The 11,572-nt window shown below is 34.5% G+C and overlaps 1 protein-coding gene across 11 annotated transcripts in view; it reads right to left on the bottom strand.

Annotated features, from left to right (window-relative positions):
* LOC110026697 (exportin-7-A) overlaps window positions 1-11,572 on the bottom strand; it is a 63,114-nt gene that overhangs the window by 45,811 nt on the left and 5,731 nt on the right. For all 11 annotated transcript variants that reach the window (XM_020727755.1, XM_020727754.1, XM_020727751.1 and 8 more), the window contains 2 exons: window positions 11,117-11,277; window positions 4,432-4,497 (listed from right to left, as the gene is read on the bottom strand). In XM_020727755.1, the coding sequence (XP_020583414.1) occupies window positions 4,432-4,497; window positions 11,117-11,277 (227 nt within the window). The remainder of the gene's footprint in view (window positions 1-4,431; window positions 4,498-11,116; window positions 11,278-11,572) is intronic.

The raw sequence follows: 11,572 nt of genomic DNA, 5'->3' as shown, positions 1-11,572 counted from the left end.
GATTTGAGCTTGAATATTACACTCAAATCCTCCTGGCAATTGGGAATCACATATGGATCCACATATGGATCATCGGACTAGGATAAGTCTAGGGTCTAGATGGCGACGGCGATGATGGCATTGCTTATGTGTGCTTAAACGAGGAATACAAAGTGAGATTATTAGAATAGTATCTCCTACCTCAAGGATCTTCAATAAGGAAGAGGGAAGGATCCATGATACTATTCGCCAACTCTTGGTGGGATCGTTACCCCCGACACTCTTAGGTTGTCAGTAGTTTTAGCACGATTAGAGTGACTAGCCTGTGGACTATACAATTTTACAAAATATTTACAAAAATAAAAATAAAAATTTCTTTTGCATGATAAAAAGAACTCTGCATAAAAAAGACTTAAACAATAGCTTTTGCATGAAAATCAAATAATTTTTCTATGAAAATTTATAAAAGTCCATGGTTAGTCATTTGGATCGAGGTTAAGGACTGTCTTCTGTAGATTATCGAGATGACAACTCTTACCCAAAGTCGAGAAGCACACAGTCTAGCTCCGAGCACCCCACTTTTACCAATGTCTTACACTCAGTCCTGGTCTTTTATATGTGGTTACGGGTTTCTTTACTTATGACTTCCATGACTCATTTTCTTACTTTCATGTTGGGTTTTCTTGTCTTATTTATTTCTCTTACAAGTTTATTTAAATCTGTTGTAAGTCATACTACGCTTGCAATATTAACCACGCAACAGTAGCAGATGCTCAGGTACGCTTTTACGGTTGATCTATAACATTTTACTTTACTGCATTTTACTTTTCAAAGTACCCATCTGCTTGCAAAACCAAATATTGACACCAAAACTGAGAAGCACAAATCACTAATCCCAAACACTTAAACCTTGAAGTCGTCGCGACGACAGGAGCTTGGAGCCAACTTTGTGGGCATCGAGCGACAAGAGGATCTTCTTCAGCATTATCTCTTCTTAGCATAATAACAACTCATAAAACTTTGAGATAGTTTGCCAAGCGCGACGTAAATCCTCACATCTTCTTTAGGCTCCTGTACAACCATGTTGTACAGCGTAAGTCCTAACTTGCCTTAGGTCCTGAGGTTGTCGTACGGTACAACGTAAACCCCCATATCTCCGTGGGCTATTTGCATAATCAGGCATTATGCAAGTTTAAGTCCCAAATAATAAAACTGGCAGGATCAAACACTTAATTAACATCATCTCTAAATCTCTAAAATCTTCTCCAAAACGCAGCCACATAGTAGAATAGTTTGGGAAGTCACTGAGGGTTCTCCCAAAGTCTGTGGCATCTCCCCCCTTACTCTTTACTTCCATTGAACTCCTGAAAGAACTGTTCCTACTTGAGCCACTCTCACTTGTTTTTTTCACAACCTAAACTTTAGAATCTTGAAGACTAATATCTCTGATCATTATCGAGAGTTTTCTCAAGTGACTCCAGTCATTTGAGATGTAATTAACTATAGGGGCTTGCCTTTATATGGAACTTGGAACCCAGGTAAAATAAATCCTATTTAATCTTTGTATTAGATAGGAGAACTTGTCGGTCATACATAAAAAGGTTCGCAGACCAAACGGAAGTCACAAATCTCTTAGTTTGCAGAATTGGGTCTATCGCCGAGGTCAACAGTTATCTTTCGGGAGAGTGTAGTATTCGCGGTATCGGGCACGATTATGCAAACTATTAGACGAATGAGATCCATTTGGTCTCATTTCTCGAAAATTAAAACATACCACTTTCAAAACCTAAACTATATATCTATTTTATTAAATTAAATTTCAAAAAATTATTTTCATATCCATATTTTCAAATCTATCAAAACTTTGACCGACAGTAATGCAACAAGGTGCTTGAAGAAATAAAAATTTGGCATTTAAGTACTGTGATTTCTAGCAACTTTCCACACGCACATGATTTTCTTCAACTATATAATCTACCAAAAATTTCAAGCAACATCATGTATATAATTTTTAAGTGGTTGAGAGTCTGTTTGGGACAGTTTGTGCGTTTCAGGATAAGCAGCTTATCTTGAAACGCGGCCCGCAGGTCGACCGCGGGGGTTGATCTGCGGCTTGCGTTTAGTGTAAAAAATTTAAACGCGGCAAACAACGTTTTAAAAAACGAGCAAATCAAACCGTTCTGCGGCGTTTTTGATAAGGCCGACGCACCACACACACACACACACACACACACACACACACACACACACACACACACACACACACACACACACACACACACACACACACACACACACACACACACACACACACACACACACACACACACACACACAATAAATCATTTAGATTAACTAACAACATTACATGCAAAAATTTCCCAATTTCTGGATAAAAATTTTCGCCACAAATACTGAAATTTTGGTGTTAAATTCTGCGGATTTGTCCCCATTGAATCTGTGAGAGTCCTCAATTTTTATTTCCATCGTGGGTTATCCACAATAAATCATTTTCCGATGGTTTTTTCACAGTCAAATAGTGTTTCTCAAGAGTTTTTAGCAGTGAAAATTTATGTTGGAAATGTAATATTTTACAAACTCTTTCGTAGAAAAATGATTTTTCCCCTGCAATGTTTGACTTATCACCCACATTTTTGCATCCTAGCAAAATCATAATTCCATGTATCCTCAAAGAAACCTTTTTGAAATGTTATATTGACAAGGTGTAACAATAAAAGGCCATACCTTCAACTATGCTTATCCTAATAAAAACAATATGCACTTTGCTTCTCAGTGACAACCGTAGAGTTCAAGCAATGATAGTGATTGTCAAATTAAATATAAGAATATTTTAAAAATCAAGACATAAAGGATTGAGAATTCAAGATCCCAACAATTCACTTGTTTTCAAATATATGAAGAGCTGAGTATTACATAATTCAAAAATATGTTCAAATTAAATTTATCAACCCAAAAAACTTGCATCCTAAAAAATATGTAATATTGCAGGTTATTGAAGATTTTCTTTACGATTAAAAAAAGACAAAGTGGAGAGAGTACTAACTAAAATTGTGCTTTTGTTCCCTTCTGAGTAAGATGCACGTTTTTGTAAGCTTAGACTACTAGCTTCACAACTCCTTTTTTTTTTTTTTTTAAGTAATTGATTAATTGGCTTTGTGCATTGATGGGTGTTAGTAATTGGATATTACAAGCATAAAATAAAAGAGGGTCAGAGCCTTCTTTCTTCTCATCAACAGGTCTTCCAACAATGTTGACGGTAACAGTAGTCCTTCGACAGAATATACAAAGTCATAAGTATGTTGACAACATTAGAAAACCCAAACAAACGTTTTAGTTGTCACTCAATAGCAACCCTAAGAACATAATGGAGATAAACAAATATGATCAAGGATGGCAAAAAAAAATAAAGCTCCCTTTGGACCCAAATTTGAGATCTACTTGTCTACTAAAGTAGGCAGAACGTTGACAAATCAAAAATCAGCATAAAGTTTTCGATAAGAGCTTCCTTGGACAATTTCTCCATTAACTCTTTGTTTTCTTTATTATGCATAATAGCACCAATTTTAAAGATAATGAACATGCCATTGAAATGTAGTTTGTGATCATGGGATGTCAAGGGAATTTTGGGTAAAGGAGGCAAGACAAGGGAGCAGACAGCAGACAAAGGAACACACTGGAAACATGTATGTGGAGTGTGGTATAAGCAAAGTAATTTTAGCCCGAGCAGGCAACGTTGCATCACAAGTGGATAAAATGACATAGCACGAGCAAGCAACGTGAAGTGGTGTCGCATCTCTGGGTTTAGTTCTCAAGTTGCTAAGTATTCTCCATTTCTTATTTGTGATTGTGAGTAATTGTAGATATCTACAAAGTAAGGCCTTCCAAATAAAACAAAATACAATGAAGACAAAACATAATGTTTAAAGCAAGTTACTTGGTGACTTTGGAAAAAATAGATAAAAAAGAACAATTAAATTTTACTTTAAAAATGGTCTAATTGTTGGGAATACTTGGATGCATGGTTGTAAGATCATGACACCAACTTCTAAACAGTTTCCTTAGTGGAGATCTGTGAGCATGCATAAAAAGGATTAAGCCTAATAACGAAAAAAAATGGGGTACATCCTTTTAGGAGAAACCTCTATGCATGTATAGATAGATGCAGACAGTCATGTATACGTCCACGCAAAGAAGAAAAAAGGTGCCAGATGGAGTGTTGTAGAAAAGCCTAAATTTTAAGTAATTCGATCTCATAAATGAAATTATGGTCATCTGCTTATGTGTGCAATCCCTAGGTCATTATCAGTATGTATTCCTAATGGAAATCAAGTTAAATAATTTGACAAGAGAAATATCTGAAGAATACAAAAATCTTAGGAAACTATCATATAATTTTAAAAACTAACCAGAAAGCCAAAATCCTCAACAAACCTGATTCATCTCCGATACGAGCTGATTTAGTATCTTTAAACCAATGGAGTAATGTTCAGATGTTGCCTAACAAATAAGTCCATAATAATAACAGTTAGCAACAAAAAATATTGAGAGCATCATGAGAGGTCAAAGGGAACCATTATAAACATTTGACCCAAAAAAAAAAAAACTGCTGCAGCACCCATATAGTTACTTCCGTGCAAACATCTTATATACTTCAGAGAACACAGTATCATCAAGATTATGAGAATAGTAAATAAATCAATATGTTCATAACTTCATGAAGCAAAAAAAATAGGAGCAAGCTTTCCTGGTTGCAACGGAATTCATCATAAATTTTCCTACCAAAATTGTATCAAAACTATTGAAATCATGTGCCATCTAATTTAAGACCACACAATTTAAGGGAACCTAAATAAATAAAGTTATAGACAAAATTCATTCAAATTTTTCTAAGAATTTTGAAACAAGCGAAAAGGTTCTTCATATTTTGGGGATGGGTGTTGATCTGATTGTTTATGAGAAATAGATTAATGAATGTATGAATAAGAATACCGTGGAATCTATGCAAAATAAATAAATCCATAAAATTTGTTGAGATGATGGGCTTGTCTTTCAGGTTATTTTCTGAGCTAATTTAGAAGTCCGAATAAGAAGAGGCAGTTATTTGAAACTACAGGTTTAAACAGCAACAAAAGAATTTTGCAGAAAGTGCGACATAATAAATTGACCAAGAACGATCATTAGACACTAACATAACTAAGAAAATGACACGTCATACTGGCAAATAGTGATAAAAAAAATCACTAATGTTTAACCTCAAAAATAATTTTTGCATTTGAGTGCCACCTAATAGCAATTCTAAAATTTGCTAGTGAAGTTGTGTTCAATTTCATATGGATCTTAAGAATTTTCTCATCTATCTACATGGCACTAATGGTTTTAACTCTATCCCTATCTATAAAGATCAAGCAGCTTCCATTTCACATAACAAAATTACGAGTTTAATTTCAAAATAAACTAACTAAAAAATAAAGGTACAAATACAGCCCACGCTGCACTTGTCGCCAGGGTAATATTTAAAAACAATTCCAATATAGTAGGCAAAGAGAAATTACTGCATCTGCATGTAGTCACTTCATAGAAGAAAGAGATTAAAAAATCTACATGTAATCATTTATCACTGAACAAGCAAAAAAAAAATACAAAAAATACACAAGCTAAAAAACGTGAGACCAAACAAGCCCAAAAAAAAGCAACCTAATAACTCCTTAGCGTTTTAGTTATTCTATTAAATGCGCAACAGAAACATCAGTACGGTGAGAAGTTAAAAGAAAAGGCGAAGTTAAAAGAAAAGGCCATAAAAGGGTAAGAAAATGAGAGATTCTCTGCAAATTATCATTTCTTTCATGGCTGGATCTAAATTGGATAAAATATTCACGGCCTCATTCATAACAGAAAAAAGTTTCACTAGTGAAAATTTAGAAAATATATTTTACTTAATCATTCCATTTTGACATGTAGAAGAAATCAATGGCACCAAAAAGCACATATTTCACAAGTTTTATATTTCATTTGTTATCTCCTTGCTCAAACATCAGCTAATTTTCCAAATTACAATCAAAGCAATGGCACGAGCACAATCTCTTATGAAAAAAAAAAAATAAGTGTCTAAACAATCCCCAACTATTTATATGGAGCCATTTTAGTCCCAGAGTTTATATAAATGCCAAACTAATCCCCAACTATCTTAAAATTGAGCTCTAATAGTCTCATATGGGGTAGTCTTTAGCCCTAATTTAAAGAGTCTGTAGACTATTTTGGCGCTTCTACAAACTTTGGGACTAAAACAGTCTCAAGTAAATAGTCGAGGAACATTTTGGCGTTTTACTAAATAAAGTATTATAATCAAGGCTTTTGAACTGTTAAAGAATTTAAATTATTTTCATGTTGCTTTCCTCGTCTACACAAAGTTGCATTCTCATCAAGATGTGGTATGAAACATATATTTTCAATTATTTCATATCAAATTCTGTATTTCAATCTTAGATATAAGGCAAAAACTTAGCCATGAGTTATCATAACCTAAATCTCACAGCCTTCTAAGAATAAATTTTAGCCTGCAAAAAGAATGCATAAGGAATCATATATGTCATTAGTGTGAAATGGCATGAGTCATGGTGCACGGCACGGTGCACCCTCAACCCCATTTGCATGGTGTGGTGCACCCTCAACCCCATTTGCATGGTGTGGCGAGGTGCATCATAATGGTGCGCACTATTTGTGTTATGCATGTGTAATTACACGTGGCACATTACCGCCGTAGAGTGTATGATTCAATTTTTAAATTTAATATGAGAAAATAAAGAAAAAACTACATACATATAGCTCAATTATTATATATTTGCATATCTAACATCTAAAATAATATATTTATCTATACAGCACATTAAAAAATATTAATACAATTTTTTTAAAGTGAAATACATCTTTTTTTATGAATTTACAAAATGTTATTAGTGTAGATATTAAACTTTAGGTGTTGAATATATAAGAATTGTGTGGTATGTACCTAAATTTCAATATATATATATATATATATATCTCATCCTTAACCAAAGTAAAATTAATCAGTGATAGTTCGATTAAAGATTAACTTCCTATATAGTTTAATAGTTGATGTAGATATATACAAATGTACATATATGGGGCAAAAACTTGCACGATTTGTGTAGTTCACAGCTCTGTTTTGCTTAACGAGGATGATAATGAAGATTATTACCACGGAACGTTAGTTCTGTGCTTCGTAAAATCACAGAATCCCGAATTTCCACTGGATCGCAGAAGAACAAGATTGCTGCAGGGGAATAAGCGCAGAATTGCATATTTTTCCTTCCTCTTTTCTTTTTTTCTCTCTTTTCTGATTTCATTCTTAGTTCCTTATATCTAAAGAGAGTATCTTCAATTAGGAGATTATTTATTCGTTGTTTTATGTTTTTTGAGTGACTTTTTTAGTTTTGTTATGTTATTTAAAGATGTTTTATTCTGATTTTCCCTATCATAGAGTTGTATCTTTGATATCTTCCAGGTGGTGTATCTGTAACCGGATATGATCAAATTGGTGATCTCTCCCGTACGTTCGAAGGTCGCCTTAGCTATCGAACTTACTGTCTACTGCCATTTGGCAGCAGAAAACTTCTGTTATAGCAGAAACCTGCTGCGTACTGCCATCATTCCACTGACCCACCCCGTTCACGTCAAATTTCCACCACCATCCATTCCCATTACCCATCCTATAACTTCTCTAACGTCTTTTCATATTCATAGACACATTCTAATAACCTTAGAGCGGTATCATGTGGTACCAGAGCCCTCCAAAAACAATTTTTTTTAAATGTCTTTTTTACCCCCAAATCCAAAATTAAAAAAAATGCCCACCATAGTCAAACGATTAATACCACAATTTTTAACTCTAATCCTAAATTTTCAAAATCCAACATTTCTACCTTCACCAAAAGTCCACCAGCACCTACCACCAAAACACTAAACCTCGAACAGCCTTCATTTGCAATCTTACATATGCCAAATATCAGATCGAGAGAAAAGAACAAAGTGCTGCCAAAGAGAGACCCTAGTTGAGGTGTCTGGTAACTTACTATGGACGATATTCAATGAGAAATCCACAAATTTTAACAGAGACTAGTCGCCTTTGAGATAAGTCAATCCGGTGAGATCACTCATAGCGACAACGATGACTCGCCAAATCGAAGAGAGGAAATAAATCCCTTCTATCAAAAAATTTTCAATGATGAAGAACCAATTCCACAACTATTTGGCATGGAATATCAGAGGAGAACCCAAGATCTTGCACTAAAGGTGGATTTACTGATTTTGACGGTCGCATAAATTTGGACAAAGTTCATTGAATGGCCCCAAATAGAAGAACATGTTTTAAATACAAGGAAGTTAAGCCTGACAGAAAGTCATGCTAGTAGTTATCAAGTTAAAAAATAATACAACTCTGTAAAGAGAAAATTTTAAGAAATTTTGAAATGCCAAAGCCAGCAAGTGAAAAAAAATAAAAACAAACCTAATTCAAGATGAAAAGAGAGATGTAACGCAAGTAGCTAATAGCACTTTACAGACATGACGTATACTTGAAAGTTGAAACTTCAACGTTGACAACAACAAGATCTATCAATAAAGTACACCGCAAAGTTTGAGCAATTTACGTTGAAGTGTGAGCAAGTGAAGCCCGAAAATAGCACCATAGCTCGATATCTATGAGGATTGATGTGAAACGCCTTATGTAGAATGAAATTGAACTCTTAAACTTCAAGACGTTTTTTGGTATAATGATGGAATTTCATTAGAAACTCTAAAGTGTGCTTGTCCTGGAGCGCTCCTAATATGGGTGACCTGGAAATTACGCAAACGGGGCAAAACTATAAGGTCACTAGGCAAAAGCAGACAATAATGGGTGAGTTCGGGGTGTCACAATTGAGATCGTAATTTGGCAATGTGGTACAGTTGCAACTCTATAGGACATTATAGAATGTACAGTCCCTACTCATGAATGTGGAGAGACAACAATATAATATCAAGTTCAAATAACATTTAAAATAGGATCCAATCATCAGATCCAACAGCCAAAATATACAAAGTGGAGCACCTAAACCGACCCCATTAGAAGATAAACTAATCAAGAGTGTAGAAAATGTGGAGCCCATCACCACTCTCAAATACGTCCAACTAAGAAGTGTTTCAAATGTCACGATTTTGAGCACATTGCATCAGATTGTCAAAACAGGATAATGGCATCTTCATTGAGCAGAGAGTTGTCGGAAATATTAATATTGACACGGGAGAGAATAAAAACATTAGAGAGGAGTATCAGCTTCCAGCCAAATAAAGAAAAATGCTAGTAATTCAAGTTGAGCATGTGAGAGACTCCAACGGAACTAAAATTAATTGTCCGAAAAAATAGTAAGTTCGAGAAGCTAATACCATGAATAAGGCAGCCCCTGTTAAGAGAGTTGTCTGATATCCTGATTGGCAGTTTACCTCCTGAGTGCTTACTGTTGAGATGCTAGCATGCCGTATATTTTATTGCAAGTATGATTCCTCCAAAAAAACTTATTTATTAGACATGCTCAATCAAATAGTGGGAAAAGCAAGTTACACACTTGATGTTTAGAGACTTGATTTGTGAGAGTACTTACTCAAATGCAGTTGTAGCTCTGATTGTACAAAAGAAGAATGATGATTTATCCTTACCAAACTAGATGATAGAATGATGTGTATTTCATATTTTTCGAGGATGGACGTGAGCATAAACTTTTTAGTAGAGTTACCTCATACACGGAAAGATAATGATTGTCATGATTGTGGTCGACTATTTATCCCAAATAGCATATTTTGTTCATTCCCCAAAGACAATGACACATAAGAAATTGCAAACTTACACTTCAAGGAGGTAGATCTTCTTCATGATATACCTCGGAACATTACTTTGGGCAGAAATGTGAAACTACTTCGCCAGTTTTGGGAGGGTTTTATTAGGTAAATTAGATACAAACCTTAAGTTCAATTCAACAACACACCCAAGGACAGATGACTAAACAGAAGTAGTCAACCTCAGTTTTGAAAATTTCTTTGGGTGCTTTGTGGGAAAGAATATTGGACAATAGAATTTAGGTCCTTCTAGAGAATAAGAAACTTTTCCTAGAACAGCTGTATTATGTGGAGCATTGGTTCGGTGGTCTGCAAGATCGAGGAAATTTGCAATAATGGCAAGGGAAGAAGAGCAAAATCTGCAATGTTTTTCCTTTCTCCATACTTCCTTGCCTCTAATTATAGTACTTTCCATTTGGAGAATATTTATATATTTGTTTTCTATTTATTAGAGACTTTTTTTGCTTGTTATGTTATTTGGAGATATTTTCTCCTAGTTTTTTTCCTATCTGATTCGGATTCTTTTAAGTGATGACTGAAATAGGAACAAAGTGATGATCTCTCTCAGAAGTTTGAAGGTCTCCTTCGCCATCGAACTTGTTGTCTGCTACCATTTTGCAGTAGAAAACAGTTGTTTGCAGCAAAAATTTGTTCTGTCCCGCATTTATGCAAAATGGTATCAAAAGCAAAAAACACCGGCATACAACTTTATGGCATTTTTAAAAAGAATTATAATTAGCAGATTCTGAATGCGCTTCAAGATGATAGATAAAACTACAGCTGAGATTCTCTGGACGCCATGAATAGAAACTGTTTTTGAGAGTTCAATAAACACTAGTATTCTGTAAAGCCAAACACAAGTCCCATCATCATGATTATATTGTGTCACAGGCTTCTATATAACCTGCACTGTAACAAGCATGAAATTCAGCAAGTAATAAGTAAAAGAATACGGTGAGTGATCATTGTAGACACGATGAGGGAAACTTGCTAATGAAGGTGTTATAAAGTTTTTATTCGTAAAATTAATTATTAGCAATAACAAAATTAACAGGCCATCAGAAGCAAAAACATGGCTCGTATATACACCTACACATTCAGCATAATTGCAGAAAAAATACTAAGAAAGTAATCGACCACTAAAATAGAGACCTTTAATAATAAATGATACATATCAATGCATTAGAACGAGCAAGTAAGCATCCATTTTAGCATATAAAAAAATCACCTGACTCAAGAAGCCTGTAGCATCTTTCACAACCTCTCGAAATCTGTCATCATCAAACCAACCAAATTTTGTAATTCGACATAAAAGTTGAATCATAGATCCAGTTACAAAATTCTGCAATTCAGGTCCTCTTGTGGCAAGATAGCTTATCACGTAATTTCCTTCACGCAAATCACAGATAGGTTAATTCAAATTATAGAAGTTTTGCCATAGTAATGTAACAGCAAACTGGACTTGTTTTTCCAGGCAAACTGGTTGAAGGTCAATAAAACTCTACATCAAGGAATAACCATAAAGGATCTAAGGCATTTCAATCAAACCAAAATAACAATGAAAACAGGTAATGAAATAGATATTGCAATATGAAGCCAAAAAAAAAAAATCAGCACATCAAAAATAATCAAGACCTAGATAAAGGAATGCAACTGAAGAGATTCACTAAATTATACAGCACAA

The sequence above is a fragment of the Phalaenopsis equestris genome, unplaced genomic scaffold (assembly GCF_001263595.1).
Source record: "Phalaenopsis equestris unplaced genomic scaffold, ASM126359v1 Scaffold000392, whole genome shotgun sequence".
Lineage (NCBI taxonomy): Eukaryota > Viridiplantae > Streptophyta > Magnoliopsida > Asparagales > Orchidaceae > Phalaenopsis > Phalaenopsis equestris.
This window is presented reverse-complemented; position numbering and strand designations above follow the sequence as displayed.